Raw genomic sequence first — 17,697 nt, 5'->3', positions numbered from 1 at the left:
TGTTATCTCTAAGATATTATCCCCACCACAATGTCAATTTATAGTTTATACTTAATGTCCTATCCACTCAGGTGATAAACCATGACTTATTGAATAATCGGATAATGGGATGAGTGGATGTGTAAGCCGGATGACTACAGAGCTGTTCTGGCAGGAGTTAGAGGCCGTGACCTGGAGCCCCCTTGCTGGGTCTCCTCTTCAGCTTCCCTGCTCCAATCCCAAGGATCCATGAGGTCTACCTGAGCTATCAAGGACCACAATTGGAAACAACTGAACTCTATAAAATCTAAATTTTTCTGGCTTAGAAATAACATTATCAAGAAATGCATTGCCCTTGCCAATATTGAGAGACTTGAAGAGACTCTCACTTATTAATTTATAGAGTCATTGATTCTTTTATTGCACTTGCTATGTGCCAGACCTTGGGCCGGAAGAAGACAGCTCCTATCTTTGACAGGCTCTGCATCTAGTGAGAAAAAGACTGAAATACGTCACAAGAAGCATGTGATAAAGGGGGTGGGCAGCGCATTTTAGAGCAATGTCTGTCAGACTTTCGTGTGCAGGAGAATCACTTGGAGGTCTGGTTACAATTTAGATCAACTCCGTGTCCTGGAATGGGCTTGAGCATCTGCATTTCTGACAAGTTCTTAGGTGATACGTGGCAACCCACTCCAGTGTTCTTGCCTGGAGAATCCCAGGGACGGAGGAGCCTGGTGGGCTGCCGTCTGTGGGGTCGCAGAGTCGGACACGCCTGAAGCGGCTTAGCAGCAGCAGTGTTACTGGTCTAAAAGCCCTGCTTTGAGTGACAAGGGTCTAGGTGCAGCTGTTGGTGCAGCTAATCCTGGAGCTCGAGGAAGAGTTCCTGGAGAGGACAGTGAGTGTCTGCTCACAAGTCCAGAATAAGCAGGAATCCTAAAGGTGGGAGGGGAGGCGTGCTCTCGTTAGAAGGAACAACCAGTGCAAGGGTGTGTGTGTGTGCACGTGTGTGTGTATGTACTCAGTTGTATCCGACTCTTTGTGACCCTATGGACTGTATTTCACCAGACTTCTCTGTCCAGGGAATTCTCTAGGCAATAATACTGGAGTGGGTTTCCTTCTCCTCCTCCAGGGGATCTTCCTGACCCAGGGATCGAGCCCTCATCTCCTGCGTCTCCTGCATTGCAGGCAGATTCTTTACCACGGAGGCATCAGGGAAGCCCCAAGAGTGAGAGAGGGCAGGGTAAGAGAATATACTTCAGTCAGGAAGGACAAATCTCAGGGGAGTGGAGAGTTCAGGGTGAGGAGGAGAAGGGAAGGCCGAAGACGGCAGCTGAAGTCATATCATAATGGCTCTTTATGAGCCCTATTCATGAGTCATTTTTCTTCCAAAAGCTGGGTCAGTGTTTTAAAGAGAGGATCCTTGTGGGTAGATGTACCAGCCTCTCAAATGTTAGCAAGTCTGCAGAACATCCAGGTGTGAAGGAGAAAGGGCAAGACCCTGCCTTGGGTTTCTGTTCTAGCTTCATCACCAGCTTGCTGTGTAACCTTGGACAAGTTGCCTCTCCCCTCTGGGCCTCATTTACAACACAAAAGGGCTGGACTCCAAGGTCCCTTCCAGCTGCAGAGAGGGAACCAGGCAGCCCTGAAGGTCATAGAAACCAGAGAAGAGACACACCAAAAGTGTCCTTTCACCTCTAGCCCAGCATGGCATGTTCTTCAGGAACCCAGGATGGCTAGGACAGTAAGAGTTTTTCCAGGAGCACCCTAGTATCATGAGATGAACTCTGTTAGGATTTTGTTGGCCTCTAACCACCAAGCCCCCAAATGTTCTCTGCTTCTCCTTGGATCTTTGGTTGGGTACCCCTATAAAATTTGGTGACAAAAGGGTGACTCTTACTGCTGCCTAAATCCATCAGGTCAATGTCCTCTGGAGCTTGGTTCCCATGGCAACCACAGGTTCCTGCAAACAACGCTCAGAGAAGACCTGCTGACACCCAGCTGTCCCAGCCATACGGTTCCTATTGGGAGACCTGAAAAACTTTGCTTATAGGTGGTCAGGGGTCAGAATTTGCTCCAATCAAATACCCTTGACCACTCCTGAGCTTCTCAATCCTCTCAGGTATGTCTGATGGAGAGAGAGAAGAGAGTCAGCACTTGAAGAGATTCTGTTTCAGTGAAATTGATCTGTCTAGAGTAAATGTATGTCTACATATTTCTGTTTTTCTTTATATCATATAATGCTTTATTTACATTTTACAAATCACTTTTACATTAATTAATTTGAAAATATTTGCTACATTTTTCAAAATATCTTTATTTTCTTTTTTTTAAACTCAGTTATATACGTATACATATTTTTTTAACTAGCAGATAATTGCTTTACAACGTTGTATTGATTTCTGCCATACAGAAATTTCTGCCACGTGACTCAATCATGAGTATACATATGTCCCCACCTTCTTGAACCCCTCCTACCCCACCCTTCTGGGTTGTCACAGAGCCCTAGGTTGAATTCCCTGTTATACAGCAACTTCTCACCAGTTATTTTGCATATGGTAATCACTGCCAATGGTGACTGCAGCCATGAAACTAAAAGACACTTACTCCTTGGAAGGAAAGTTATGACCAACCTAGATAGCATATTGAAAACCAGAGACATTACTTTGCCAACAAAGGTCCGTCTAGTCAAGGCTATGGTTTTTCCTGTGGTCATGTATGGATGTGAGAGTTGGACTGTGAAGAAGGCTGAGTGCCGAAGAATTGATGCTTTTGAACTGTGGTGTTGGAGAAGACTCTTGAGAGTCCCTTGGACTGCAAGGAGATCCAACCAGTCCATTCTGAAGGAGATCAGCCCTGGGATTGCTTTGGAAGGAATGATGCTAAAGCTGAAACTCCAGTACTTTGGCCACCTCATGTGAAGAGTTGACTCATTGGAAAAGACTCTGATGCTGGGAGGGATTGGGGGCAGGAGGAGAAGGGGACGACAGAGGATGAGATGGCTGGATGGCATCACCGACTCGATGGCCGTGAGTCTGAGTGAACTCCGGGAGTTGATGATGGACGGGAGGCCTGGTGTGCTGTGATTCATGGGGTCGCAAAGATTCGGACACGACTGAGCGACTGAACTGAACTGAATGTATGTTCTTTACTGCTGCTTTGAATTTGTCCCACCCTCTGCTTCCTCTGCTGTGTCCACAAGTCTCTTCTCTGTGTCTGTGTCTCTATTCCTGCCCTGCAAATACTTTCATCAGTATCATTTTTCCAGACTCCATCTTTATGTGTTAATATATGATATTTGTTTTTCTCTTTCTGATGGACTTCACTCTGCATACTAGGCTCTGGGTTTGTCCACCTCACTAGAATTGACACAAGTTCATTCCTTTTTATGGCTGAGTAACATTCCATTGTATCTATGTACCACAGCTTCTTTATCCACTCATCTGTCAATGCACATCTAAATTGCCTCCCATGGCCTGGCTGGGGTAACGAGTGCTGCAATGAACGGTGGAGTACACAGGTGTCTTTTTGAATTATGGTTTCCTCAGGGTATATGCCCAGTAGTGGGATTGCCGGGTCATATGGTAGTTTTGTTCCCAGTTTTTAAAGAAATCTCCATACTGCTCTCCAGAGTGGCTATATCAGTTTACATTCCCACCAACTATGCCAAAGGTTTCCCTTTTCTCCACATCTTCTTCTGCGTTTATTGTTTGTAGATTTTTTGAGGATGGCCATTCTGATTGTAGGTTTGATTTGCATCTTTCTAATCATGAATGATGCTGAGCTCTTCTCATGTGTTAATTGGCCATCTGTATGTCTTCTTCAAAGAACTGCCTGCTTAGGTCTTGTACCCGGTTTTCCAGTGGGCGGTTTGTTTTTCTGACGTTGAGCTGCACGAGCTGCTTGTGTATTTCGGAGATTAGTCTGTTGTCACTTGCTTCATTTGCTACTATTTTCTTCCATTCTGAGGGTTGTCTTTTCATCTCATTTATGGTAGAGACGCTGTATTTCTGTTATCAGCCCCTGTTGTTTCCATGGCGGACATGGCTAATAGATAACAGAAATCATTCCAGGCTTGATTCACTCTAGGCTGTTTCTAAACATAACCAGACAAGAAGGATTTCCCACCTGAAAAGGATTAGAGCCTGTTATGAATTGTCACTGCTTTGTTCTTTGTGAAAATACCCAAGCCTGGGATGTCAGTACACATTCTTCTGTCCAAGATGATGTGAGCTCTCTCCTTGGATATCTTGGATTCACTGTCTTGGAATTTCTAGGATGTTGGAAACAAGAGCAACCTTAGGCTCCTAGAACCATACTCCTATCATTGCAGACGCATTTTCATTTTTTTTTCCTGCATATTTTGACATTTCAGAAATCAAGATCGACTGTGCACAATCGATGTGCACATTATGTTGCATTCTTTCTTCATTTCTTGAAAGGCTGTTATTAAATCAATAGCATGTCTTAAAATTGACAGTGTCTTAGATGGGCAAGACACGCTATGAGTCTGAACAAATGTCCCACAGAACATCCCCCACTAATAATATAGCAATTTATATAATTATCTTCTTCAGTTGCTAAATTGTGTCTGATTCCTTGTGACCCCATGGACTGCCGCACACCAGTCTTTCTGGACCTTCACCATCTCCCAGAGTTTGCTCAAACTCATGTCCATTGAGTCAGTAATGCCGTCCAACCATCTCATCCTCTGTCGTCCTCTTCTCCTCCTGCCCTCAATCTTTCCCAGCATCAGGGTCTTTTCTAATGTGTGGGCTCTTCGCATCAGGTGGCCAAAGTATTGGAGCTTCAGCTTCAGCATCAGTCCTTTCAATGAATATTCAGGGTTGATTTTCTTTAAGATTGACTGGTTTGGTCTCCTTTCTGTGCAAGGGACTCACAAGCGTCTTCTCCAGCACCACAGTTCGAAGGCAACAATTCTTCGGCGATCAGTCTTCATTATGGTCCAACTCTCACATCCATATGGAAAAACCATAGCTTTGACTATATGGACCTTTGCTGGCAAAGTGATGTCTCTGCTTTTTAATATGCTTTGTCATAGCTTTTCTTCCAAAGAGCAAGTGTCTGAATTTCATGGCTACAGTCACTGTGTGCAGTGATTTTGGAGCCCAAGAAAAGAAAATATGCCACTGTTTCCATTTTTTCCCCATCTATTTCCCATGAAGTAATGGGACCAGAGGCCATGATCTTAGTTTTATGAGTGCTGGATTTTAAGCCAGCTTTTTCACTCTCTTCTTTCACCTTCATCAAGAGGCTCTTTACTTCCTCTTCTCTTTCTGCCATTAGGGTGGTATCATCTGCATATCTGAGGTTGTTGAAATTTCCATCTGTTCCAAACTGAAATACTTTGGGGGTTTGTTGAGATTTAGTCATTCTTACCATCAGTTTAGAAATGAGTTCTTGGAAGACCTCATGGTTTCTTATGAGAGAACAAGAAGGACACAAAGCCAAATGTAAATATTTTTGCTAGTCACCTTACAAATCGTATTTCAAACCTGGTGTTGAGGAAATATATTTACACGGCAGTACCCGAGCTTCTGATTTTCTGTTTAATGGGGGTGGTCTGAGGCTAAACTGGATGTGGATATTCTGAAAGTAACTCCAGTGAACCACTGGGAAGCCATAAAACCGTGGCTTCATTGCACACATTCATCATACCAGCTTAAAAATGTGTGTATGTATGCATGTTTTCAAAATGGAAATGCCTTTTATTGTATTTTGTCCTAAAAGTAATTCTTGTTCATTCTGTAATGTGTAAATGAGACAGGTGTATATATATAAAATTGCAAACTAAAATGTTGTTCCCTGGACTCCTAGTCTCTACCCAGAGATAAAGTTGGTAACAATGTGCACATATTTCTCCAGAGATCAATATGGATGTGACACGGATCTGCTCATGAGTAAGGAAACTGGTTCAGACTTAAGGATATGTTGACATCTGTAGACCGCATAGTTCCACTTCTGTCCACTCTGCTATGTTGATCAAATACATTCGTTTTGCTCTGTTTTCTGCCTATTTACACTTAATAGCACAAGTCTTTTCCTACAGATGCATATGCACATATGTTGGCTTTTTAAAGGTTCCTTCATTATATGAATTTATCGCACATTAATTTATCCCTCTGTTAAATAAAGACCAACTAGATTTCTTACTTTTTTATTGTAAACAAATATGTATAAACACTTGGCCCAGTTGCCCAGTGACTTCCTTAGGCCCATGTGATGCTCCTGTGTCACTGAAGATCATGTTACCTAGGTTTCTGGCACCTGGCGGGTCCTCGGTCGCCTGTCGTCATTGTCATCCCTGATCCTCAGGGTTCTCCCCTCTTATTTTCATTTACTAGAACATCATAACTATTTTCCTAAATACCCGCCCCCCTTCAGGGACACACCTGATTCCTACTTGCAGCACTTCTGCAGGAGACTTGCTTTCGAGACAACCTTCCGCATCATGATCTGCAGTTTGCATGTGTCACTCTTACCAGAAGCGAGTGGGCTTCTCCAGTTGTGGCCTGACAGGCCCAGCTCAAATGGAAGACCTTATTTCCCTGCATCTGCCCTCTGTGCTTCCAGAGGTGGTGTTCCAGTTTGTTTGCAGCCGTGCCGTGCCACTGACTCTCATCAAGCTTGAGGTCAGCTAACACAGAGACTTAAGCTTAGCTCAAGGAGACAGAGATTAGGGAGAGAGGCCAATGGAAATGTTCCCTTGCTGTCTCTCCTCTTTTGCCCCATCCCATGGCTCCCTTAGAATTAGATTCTGTCCAATAACTGTGTCAACAGCGAAGTGGGTAATGGTGCTGGGAAGAGTAGTCACTTAAGGTCCTGCAGTTCCCGGAGAAGCGGCGTCCAAGCCCAGCCGCTGATTCCTTCACAAGCCGTCCCTGTCTCAGTCTCGCTGCGGGTACCGTGATAGATAATGTGCGCTGTCCCTCCTTCCCCTCTGGCTTCCCATCCTGCTGGGCCCGCGTCCTGTCTCCAAGGAGGAGGATTTCATTTCCGGTATTTGAGAAAAGTGGTCACTCTGACCTGTGCTTTCCCCCTCCAGGCAAAGCGTGGGGGCATGCCTAGCCTTTGATTTATGAATCTCCATTGCCTGCAGTGTATTACCCAGCAATCTCACCTTCGGTCTCTCACCCGGCACCCCGCTCCAGCCTCTGAACACCTCCAACCCTTCTCTTGATGGCTTCACCTTCTGAATTCTCTTGCCTTTGTCTCCTTGCACATCTCAGTGAAGCATCGTGTATGGTGGAGAAAGAGCAGGAGACAGTTAAGCAAACCAACATTGGTTTAGTTCCTATTATGTGAAAATTCCTTGTTGGACGCTTATGGCAGTCCTACAAAATAAGCATCTCTATCCCCAGTTTACAAATGAGGAAACTGAGGCTCATAGAGAAGAAACTGCTTGCCCTCACATACTCTGGAGCCTATGCCCTTTCCACTGCAGAATATCTTGGCTAACATTCCTGAGAACTAAGCAAATCACCCAGGTCCTCTCATCCTCCAGAAACACTGTTGTTCTCATTTTACTGATGCAGTAACTGGGAGTTAGTAGCGTTGAAGAGCTTGCTCATGATCCATGTAGCTAAGTGATAGAACTAGGATTTGAATCTGGGACTTCAAAACCAAATCTCATCTCAGCTCTAGACACTCAGAGCCCCGATTCTAGTTTTGCTTTTGTTACTCACTTAAGGTGGTCCTTTAGGAAAATTGTTCTCTCATTTCAGTCTTTAGTTTCCATCTATACAAAGGCTTGTCCAGTTGAGTTCCAAGATTATCTCTATGGAAGTGGCTGGGCCCTTGGAGACAAAGCATTTGGACATCTTAGAGGACTTGTCTCCCCAATCTCATTTTGTATTTGTGACTTATGTGGCTGTCTAGATCAGACAATAGGGGCTTCACGGGTGGCTCAGTGGTAAAGAATCGACCTGCCAATGCAGGAGACACAGGAGACGTGGGTTCAATCCCTGGATCAGTAAGGTCCCCTGGAGGAGGCAACGGTAACCCACTCCAGTATTCTTGCCTGGAGATCTCATGGACAGAGGAGCCTGGTGGACTGCAATCACTGAGGTTTCAAAGAGTCAGACATGACTGAGCATGCGTGCACACATGCAGATCAGACAATGACTCTCCATTGCCCTCAAAATAGAATACTTTACCATGGCTCAAAAGAGTCTGGATGGTCTGATCTCTACCAAACTGACTCGTCTCCCACCCATTCTTTGCACTAACCATTTCAAAAAAACTGATGGTTTATGCTCTCTTTAAACCAGTGAGCAACTTCCTCTGCCTTCCCATCTACCTGTGTCACCTTTGAACAACTAGCTCAGATGTTATACCCCCTGGGAAGATTTGACTGAGTCCCCAAATTAATAATTGAATGTCCACTTTATATATTCCCATGCTGCTGCTGCTAAGTCGCTTCAGTAGTGTCCGACTCTGTGCGACCCCAGAGACGGCAGCCCACCAGACTCCCCTGTCCCTGGGATTCTCCAGGCAAGAACACTGGAGTGGGTTGCCATTTCCTTCTCCAATACATGAAAGTGAAAAGTGAAAGTGAAGTCGCTTAGTCGTGTCCGACTCTTCTCGACCCCATGGACTGCAGCCTACCAGGCTCCTCCATCCATGGGATTTTCCAGGCAAGAGTACTAGAGTAGGGTGCCATCGCTTTCTCCGATATATTCCCATAGCTCCGAGCATATCCTCAAACCTGGAACTCTGCTTCTGCATTAGAAGCTGTTACTATTTCTATCTGTCTCCTGGCAATGGCTTATAGAAGTGCTCAAAGCTTAAATCAGTATACAAATCATGGTGGTGGTGGCGGTGGCGGCGCTAATGATGCTTTCTACTAAGAGTTTTGCACATATTAACTTATTTAATTATTGCTTCAACTCTATAATGTGGACAAATGTGATCCCCATTTTATGAATAAGGAAACAGAAGAAGTAGCTTTTTAAAAGTAGGCAAAGAAGCAGGCCTGCATCCCTAAGTACAATGGCAAGAAATGAGCAACACTTGGATGCGTCTCTTCCTGGTTCCTTTCTGCTGGTCTTACCCTCCCCCGGTTCGATCCTCCTCAACGCAGCCAGAAATGTTTTTAAGCAGTTTGTCTCTGAAAACTGTTGCTTGGAAGTCTTCAGTAAGTCCCCACTTACCCCTATGGAGGGCTGATTATAAATTCATTGATTTCTTCTTTCATTTTTAAAACAACCTTTGTGGTAGACTTCTCTCATAGCTCAGTTGGTAAAGAACCTGCCTGCAATGCAGGAGACTTGGGTTAGATTCCTGGGTTGGGAAGATCCCCTGGAGGAGGAAGTGGCAACCCACTCCAGTATATTCTTGCCTGGAGAATCCCATGGACAGAGGAGCCTGGCAGGCTACATACAGTCCATGGGTTTGCAAGAGTCGGACTGAGTAACTTTCACTACTACCTATGTTGTAGTAGACCTAGTCATTATTCCCATTTGTGGGTAAGAAAACTGAGGCACAGTTTGTGAAACAATGTCCTCAATATCACAGAGCTAGTAAGTGTCTGGGGCAAGATTCGAACCTCAGCAGTCACCATTACTCTATACAACCCACGCCCCAGCTTCTAAGCTCCAGTGGCCTGGCTCCTGCCACTTCTCCAGTTTCCCACTGTGAGCCCACTTGCACACCATCTGCCACCTCTAAACCCCTTCTGTCTGTGACTTTCCCTAGGCTTCCTGTTATGCCTTTTCCCTCTTCTTTGTCCAAACCCTACTCATCATGGAGACTCAGCACAAGTTCCCCCCTTTCCAGGAAGTCTTTCTGGATTTCCCAATCCCACACGATACTGTCCTCTGTTCCCCACAGCTCCCACATTTCATCTTATTGTTGCTCTTGCCACCTGCCTTGCAGTTTTCCACTTGTGTATCTTTCCTACTGAATTGGGAACTCTGCTGTGCAACAAATGCTCAGCAAAGGTACAAGCAATGACTCTGTCTCCTTTAACTTCATCCCCAACCCGCTCGTCAAAGGAAGAAGCAGGTTTGGAGATGTTCAAGTTCCCCAGGACACAGAGCTGCTAAGGAGCAGAGCAAGAGCTGAAATGAGGAGGGTTGGGAGTAAGCCCCTCTGGTTCCCCTCCCCACCCCGGGGAGGCGCCTGCCAGAGGCGAGAGAGCCCTGTGGGGCGAGTGTGATTATGAAGCTATGAATTCTTGGCACCTCAGGAAATATTCCACCCAAGTGGTGAGCTATACAAAGAGGACTTTTTGAAAGGCACCTCATAAATCATGCCCACAAGACCTACACTCATAAGCCCGGCCCTTTTCCAGCCGCCACGCAGGTGCCTGACACAGTCTCGCATTTGTGGGGTCTGCTGTCGTAAAATGCCTCCCTCCTGGGGGTCTCCAAGGGGCATGCAGAGGACAGCAGGAGAGGGCCTTGCCTGTGGCCCCTCAGGATCTCCAGGCATCTTGAGGATGCGGAGATGTAGCAGAAAGTGGATCCCATGTGGAGACAGACACCCGGACAGCAAAGCTGACTTCTGGTGTGACCCTCTCGAAGCCTCCGTTTCCACAACTTTCATGAGACCATGTTGTTGGTTCTCAAATGGGGTGATTTTTTTTTTTTTTAATTTTGACTTATTTTTGCTGTGCTAGGTCATCATTGCACACGGGCTTTCTCTAGTTGTGGTGAGTGGGAGCTACTCTCTAGCTGCGGGGCTGGGGCTTCTTGCTGCCATGGCTTCTCTCGTTGTAGAGCTCAGGTGGTAGGGCACGCGGGCTTCAGCGTTGCGGTGGGCAGGCTTAGTTGCCCCGTGGCATGTGGGATCTTCCAGGACCAGGGACCAAAACCGTGTCCCCCCACATGGCAAGGTAGATTCCTAACCACTAGAGCACCAGGGAAGCCCTCAAATGGAGTGATTTTGCTCGGCAGAGGATATTTGGTAATGTCTGGACACTGTTTTCTTGTTATGCCTTGGACTGTGGGAGCAGGTATCTTGCAGGCGGAGGTGTAGGGATGCTGCATGACTGCCCCTCCAGCAAAGGATGACCCAGCCCACATGTCGACAGTGCCCTGCTGAGAAACCTTGGGCTGGGTGATCTCAGAGACACTTGCCTTCATTTTCTCTGCAGCCATCAGATCTCCTTGAGGAGCCTCTCTTTGGTGATGCATAAAGAGCTCTAGATAAATTCCTAATGATGATCACCATAGTCCAAGGCGATTCTTGCTAGGACTAGTGTGCGGTGTGACCTTGATCCTGAGACATTATCACAACAGTTCTCTGGAATAAAAGCTACCCTTTGCTGAGAGCAAAGGGTACTCGAGGCCAGCCTTTGGGCATCTCTCTTAGTTAATCTCACAACCAGTTTCTGAAGGTAAGGCTACCATCACTGTTTAGAGACAAGGAGAATGAGAGATGTCTGATTTGGGGATACAGATATAAAGGCTTTCATGAAGTAAAAGCCCAGAAGGTAAGCTTTTTTTTTTTTTTCTGACTGTGAGAAAAGAGTATGAGGGAAGAGCAGTAAGACAGCAGACAGAGAGGGACATGGTGACTGTTCAGACCTAGTGGGTGACCACTTCAGTGGTTACCTTTATGTTTGAGCTCAGTTAAGTGGTGTCATCTCTCTGGAACTTGGGTTCCATACTCATTAAATCTAAGGGGAAAGTATTTTCAGGGTTGTCGTAAAGGTTAAATACAGATTTTAAAGTGTATATACATTGCTTACCCAGCATCTAGCATGTGGTGTTAATTTATTTTAGTTATTATTCTTTTTGTCATTTATCATCATTATAATAATTATTACTTGGCCAGAGTTCTAAGGCTTATAAGTTTTTTTTTTCTCATTTCAAATTTAATAAAACTACAAATTATGTTTTATATTGTAGAAGTGAATATGTTAGGTCAAAACTTACACCTCTCTCTATTTTATTATTATTATTTTTTATTATAGTTGCTTTACAATGTTGCATTAGTTTCTGCTATACAGCAAAATGATATGAGCATATCAACCACACATATAAGCATATATCCCCTATTTCTTGGATTTCCTCCCCATTTAGTTCACCGCAGAGCATTGAGTAGTATTCCCTATGCTATACAGTAGGTTCTCATAAGTTATCTATTTTATTCACAAAAGTGGAAGTGAAAGTCACTCAGTTGTGTCCAACTCTTTGTGACCCCATGGACTATACAGTCCATGGAATTCTCCAGGCCAGAATAGTGGAGTGGGTAGCTATTCCTTTCTCCAAGGGATCTTCCCAACCCCTTGGGATTGAACCCAGGTCTCCCGCATTGCAGGCAGATTCTTTACCAGCTGAGCCACCAGGGAAGCCCATAATATATATATGTCAATCCCTATCTCTCAATCCATCCTACCCCCCGCCCCCTCTTGGTATCCATAAAATTGTCCTCTCTTTCACTTTTTGCACATGGCACAATTGAGGACAAATTCCAAAGTGATTTTTGAACAAGTGTTCACAATATCACACTTACAGTTAGAAAACTGTTGGGACAAGAAGCCCTCATCCATCCATTGACCTTTACTGACCACCTCGAAGTCCTAATCCTTTGACCTGGGCTCCTCCAGCTTCATCACCGTCCCCTCCTGTCTTCCAGGAAGGCCCACCTGATCCTCCGGCGGCTGGAGAGGGTGAGCAGCCACTGTTCCAGCCTCCTGCGAAGCGCCTACATCCAGAGCCGTGTGGACACCGTGCCCTACCTCTTCTGCCGCAGCGAGGAGGTCCGGCCTGCGGGTATGGTGTGGTACAGCATCCTCAAGGACACCAAAGTCACGTGCGAGGAGAAGATGGTGTCCATGGCCCGGAACACGTACGGGGAGTCCAAGGGCCGGTGAGGGCGGGCGCCGCCCTCCGTGAGCACAGGGACTCTCCGGGGGAGGGCGAGCGGTGCTCCCGTGGATCCAGGGCCTGGCAGGGGGTGGAGGACCCTGAGGATGGGCTTGGCGGAGGAGGCTTGCCAGCAAGGCCAAAGCAGACTCTCTTGTGGATAGCCAACGGAGGACTTTGTCACCACTGGATTTCTTCATTTGTCCCCAGCTTTTATTTTTTCTAAGGTATTATTTGACTCTATCAAAGTCTCTCCTTTTTAAACTTTTTCTTACGGATGGCGGTCAGTCCCGAGGCAGGAGCTTTCAGTTGGAGACCCAGCGGCCTTTCCTCTACTTCCTTCCTCCTGCCATCCACCCCCTGGCTTCCTTCCTGCCGTGGACCCCAGGAGGAGCCCTGTGGAAAGCTAGTTGGACCCCCTTCAGCATCAGGAAGGAGGCCCTGAGGATCATTGGCAGTGAGGAAGCTTGGGTCTTTAGGACGTTCATTTTCCAGACATGTTTGGGTTGGCAGGACCCCTGCCTCTTCCTGCTCCCCGTGGGTCTGCCCAGAGTCCCTGCAGGACTTCCCATGCATTAAAAATTCCTATTGTCTCTCTCTCTCTCTGCTTGGGTCGTGTTTCTTACTGACGGGGGACCTCTGTTTATTCACTCAACAGGTATTTATTGATTCTCTACTATATACCAGGCACTGGGCAATCAGCTAAAGAACAAATTCTCCCTGTAATCAGGGAGCATACAGTGCATCAGAAATTATAGAGAAGCAGCCGGTTACTTTGGGCTGTGGTAAGGGAGGGATGGAGGCTCTTTGAACTACTTGCTGGGTCATGAGACAAATGAAAGGGGGTTCCAAAACGCTTTCTTGAAAAAGTGATGCCAATACCCGAAAGATGGGGAAGGGGTGGGGATTAGCTCCAGGCAGGTGGGACACCATGAACAAAAGCCTAGAGATAAGAGGAAAGGTAAGTCAGTCAATGGACATGAGTTTTAGCAAACTCTGGGAGATGGTGAAGGACAGGGAAGCCTGGCGTGCTGAGGTCCAAACAGCAGGACACAACTGAGCGACTGGACAACAGCAAAGCCACTCAAAGGCTGAAAGCACTCTCGTTGGGAATAGAGATCAAAACAGGAAGAAGCGAGAGGTAAGGCTGGGAGCTGGACAGAGCATTGGAAGCCATGGAGAGAAAGTCTGACTATGTTTCAAGTAACTGAGAACCATTGCACAACATTAGCGGAGGAGTCAGCAAGCTCTTGAAGAAAAACCATTCCAGCGCCAGCATGGAGGTCGGACTGGAAAAGGCGTTGCAGAGAGTGACTACTGTCATTCTCCAGAAGTGATAGCAGATTGGATCCTGAGGTAATGGGGGAAACCCTCCACCATTAAGTCTCCTTTTAAGTGGCAATTGTCTACTTCCGTTGTGTTACATCCCAGGGAGGGTAATGAGTACAAAGAGGCTTTATAAGTCCTTAAGCTCCTGGCAGTAGCTCAGAGATGCTGGCTTGATGGAAGAAATGGGATGCAGGTCAGTTATTTCATAATGCAGACATGATACCTGTTAAAGAGTGAGGAATACACTAGAAATTCAGAGGGGAAAATACTGAAGATCAGTAAAGTAAAAGCAGTTGAAAATTAGCTTCCTTCTTAATTTTGATGAGTGCTGATGACATCCATAATCTCTCCCAACCCCCAAAAAACCTACCTGCTGAGTTGTTTTTCCCTCTATGATCCCAATAATCCACACGGGGAAACAGAGCAGAAGGAGATTCTTCCAGACGACCCTGGTGCCTAAAGATCTGCTCAACCTCCAACAATCTAAGCTCAAAGGTGCTCTTTTAAGAAGTTTTACTGTTATTGGATTTACATTTCTGCAAGTATATAGATGGGATTTAGGGCTTTCCAGGTGGTGCTACTGGTAGAGAACTTTCCAGTCAAAGCAGGAGACATAAGAGGTACAGGTTCCATTCCTAGGTTAGGAAGGTCCCTTGGAGGACGGCATGGCAACCCACTCCGGTATTCTTGCTTGGAGAACCCCATGGATGGAGGAGCCTGGCGGGCTACAGTCCATGGGGTCACAGAGTCAGACGTGACTGAAGTGACTTAGGGCACATAGGTGGAATTTAGATGGATACATTCCCACTAAGGAGATGACTCTTTTCCTTCCAAGGATAGTATATTCAGAGAAGAACAAACATCTTAAAAGGAGGATGAAAAGAAAAGGAATAGTTATGATTCACTGAGTACTTACCTGTCTTAGTTATGGTATAACAGAGCACCATAGACTAGGTGACTTATAAAGAATACAAACTTGTTTTTCATAGTTCTGAAAGCTGGAAAATCCAAGGTCAAGGCATCAGCAGATTTGGTGTCTGGTGAGAGCTGGTGAGTTCGTAGGCAGCCGTCTTCTTGAGGTGTCCTCATGCAGCAGAAGGGGAGAGGGATGTCTCCGGGGTCTCTCAAAAGAGCACACATCCCATTTGTGAGGGCACCACCCTCATGACCTAATCATCTCTTAAAGGTCCCACCTTTAATCACCAGCATAGTGGAGATTAGAACACAAACATTCACTCTGTAGCATTTCCAGGCTCTATTCAAAATTGCTATCATGTGTAACGATACTTTCCTGTATCACCTTCAGTAATGCTTTCCTGAACCCTAGGTCCCAGGCCTTCCCCCATTGCTGTAGTTTCCATTGTCCTGACACAATCTGAGGAAAGGGTTAGCTCAACAGTTGCATAAAGTTAAGCTCCCCAGTGTTCTGGGGCTGTGATCCGAGCCCAATTGTTTGAATCTGAATCTGCCACCATTCACCAGCTATTGCCCTTGGATGAGTGATTTGATGTCAGTGTCCCCATCAGCCAAATGGGGTACATGTCAGTCTGTTCTCATGGGGCTGTTATGAGGTTTGGGTATGATAGCAGTTGTAATGCACCCAGCACAATATATGGTAGGGTCTTTCTCCCTTCCCAGGTGGCCCAGTGGTAAAGAATCTGCCTGCCAGTACAGGAGATGCAGGTTCAATCCCCAGGTTGGGAAGATCCCCTGGAGGAGAAAATGTCAAGCTGCTCCAGTATTCTTGCTTAGGAAATCTCATGGACAGAAGAGCCTGGAAGGCTACAGTCCATGGAGTCATGAAGAGTCAGACACAGCTGAGCAGTGACTGCACACACACACAACCCAATAGCAACAGCCCCAAGAAGCCTGTGCTTCTCTCTGAGGCTCTCACAGATGGCTGTGGCTTCTGGGTAGCTGCCCAGTCTGCCAACGGCGGCTGGCCCCTGAGAACATCCACCACCAGGCTGTCCCCAGCTCTTTCTCCCGTCCATGCCCCTCCTGCTTTCAGCCTCCTTTTCCCAGCTCTCTGGAGCCTCTTGCCATTCCCAGTCACCACAAGGCCCTCAGAAGTGAGACTGAGAAGCCTGGTGAGACAGGTGTGTTGGGGGGTGGGGTGGCTTGCCATTGCAGGCAAGCAGATTAAACCAATATTTGTTAAGATGTTCTCCGGAGAAAAGAAAAATTCTTGAGGTACCAATGATGCTTCTGGATCCAGTGCCCTGGCTCTGCACAGCCAGATGGATTCATGTGCTGCCACAGAAAATGCCAGGGAAGCTCAGGTCCCACTGTACTGGCACTGATGACTTTCCATATGGTTTCCACCACTAAATAGAGAAGTTGTGAACACACAGAGGTGTGTGGTAGGGGTGCACAAGAAAACGCCTATACATGACTCCCATCCTCTGTACAATCTTTAAGTGTCTTCTCTAGGCAGGCTTCATGGACATATGCTGGTATTTACCATTCAGGGAGTTCTCTTCCTAGCAATGAGTTTACACACTTACCACATTTAACCAAGTGCAGAACAGCCATGTGCGAGTATGGTTACCATTCTTTCAGCTAAAAGAAAATGTGGTTTAGGCAGGTTGGATAACCTGCTTCAAAGTCATGGTGTTGAGATACTGAGGTCTAAACCTGGACAGACTAAGTATTTCCAACTGGTGAGTTCTGTTTTACTACTTCCTAGAGAAAATGGGTATAATGCCCCTTCCCCGTCTTATCTTATCCCTCTGCTACTGCTAAGTCTGCTGCGGCTAAGTCACTTCAGTTGTGTCCGACTCTGTGGGACCCCATAGATGGCAGCCTACCAGGCTCCTCCATCCATGGGATTTTCCAGGCAAGAGTACTGGAGAGGGGTGCCATTGCCTTATCCCTCTAATTTCCAACAAATGCTTGAGTACTAATTTCTGGGTTTGGGATACTAAGACAAACAGGACCCAGATCCTGCCCTTACGAAACTCCCAGCACTTCACTAACTGCAAAGTGATAAAATCAGACATTTTGGAATCAAGCCAATCTGAGTTTAAATATTGCTGTGCAGTTTACAGTGACAAAGAGCTAGACCCTAAGAGAAATGTTTAAAACTAACTCAACAGGTCTTGCTAATTCAGAGGCTTGGGTTAACTTCTCTAATCCTCACTTTCTTCATGGGATGAATGCACCATCTCAGAGTACTATCGGGAAGATTAAATTAGATGATATATATAAAGCCTTGAGAACAAGGCTTTTAATAAAGTTATTACAATGGCTTATTTACATGAGAAAAGATAGGTGAGACTCACTTTGCCTCAGGAAAGCCTTTACAGTCAAAGGATAATCAAGTTCAGTAAGTAGAGCAGTAGAAAAAGGACATCATGGACAGAGAGACGGCATGTTTTCAAGAGAGTGTGCTCTGTCTGAAGGATGGTGAGCAAGCAGTGTGGGCTGAGAGGGCAGCCTGTGTCTGGAGAGGTTGGCAGCGCAGACCACACTGGCTGCGGGAAGACCTTAGACTGAGAGCAGGGGTGTGACATAGGCAGGTTAGGCATTTTGCGAAGATACCTCTGGTTGCAAA

At 46.1% G+C, this 17,697-nt stretch overlaps 1 protein-coding gene across 3 annotated transcripts in view; it reads left to right on the top strand.

Annotated features, from left to right (window-relative positions):
• The window catches only part of ASTN2 (astrotactin 2), a 1,048,656-nt gene extending 1,035,243 nt beyond the window's left edge, over positions 1 to 13,413 (top strand). For all 3 annotated transcript variants that reach the window (XM_027550640.1, XM_027550639.1, XM_027550638.1), the window contains one exon: positions 12,583 to 13,413. In XM_027550640.1, the coding sequence (XP_027406441.1) occupies positions 12,583 to 12,820 (238 nt within the window). In that variant the 3' untranslated portion in view covers positions 12,821 to 13,413. The remainder of the gene's footprint in view (positions 1 to 12,582) is intronic.
• The last annotated feature ends 4,284 nt before the right edge of the window (positions 13,414 to 17,697 follow it).

Source organism: Bos indicus x Bos taurus, chromosome 8, assembly GCF_003369695.1.
Source record: "Bos indicus x Bos taurus breed Angus x Brahman F1 hybrid chromosome 8, Bos_hybrid_MaternalHap_v2.0, whole genome shotgun sequence".
In the NCBI taxonomy this organism is placed as follows: Eukaryota; Metazoa; Chordata; class Mammalia; order Artiodactyla; family Bovidae; genus Bos; species Bos indicus x Bos taurus.
Note: the sequence above shows the minus strand (reverse complement) of the source record. Positions and strands in the feature narration are given on the sequence as shown.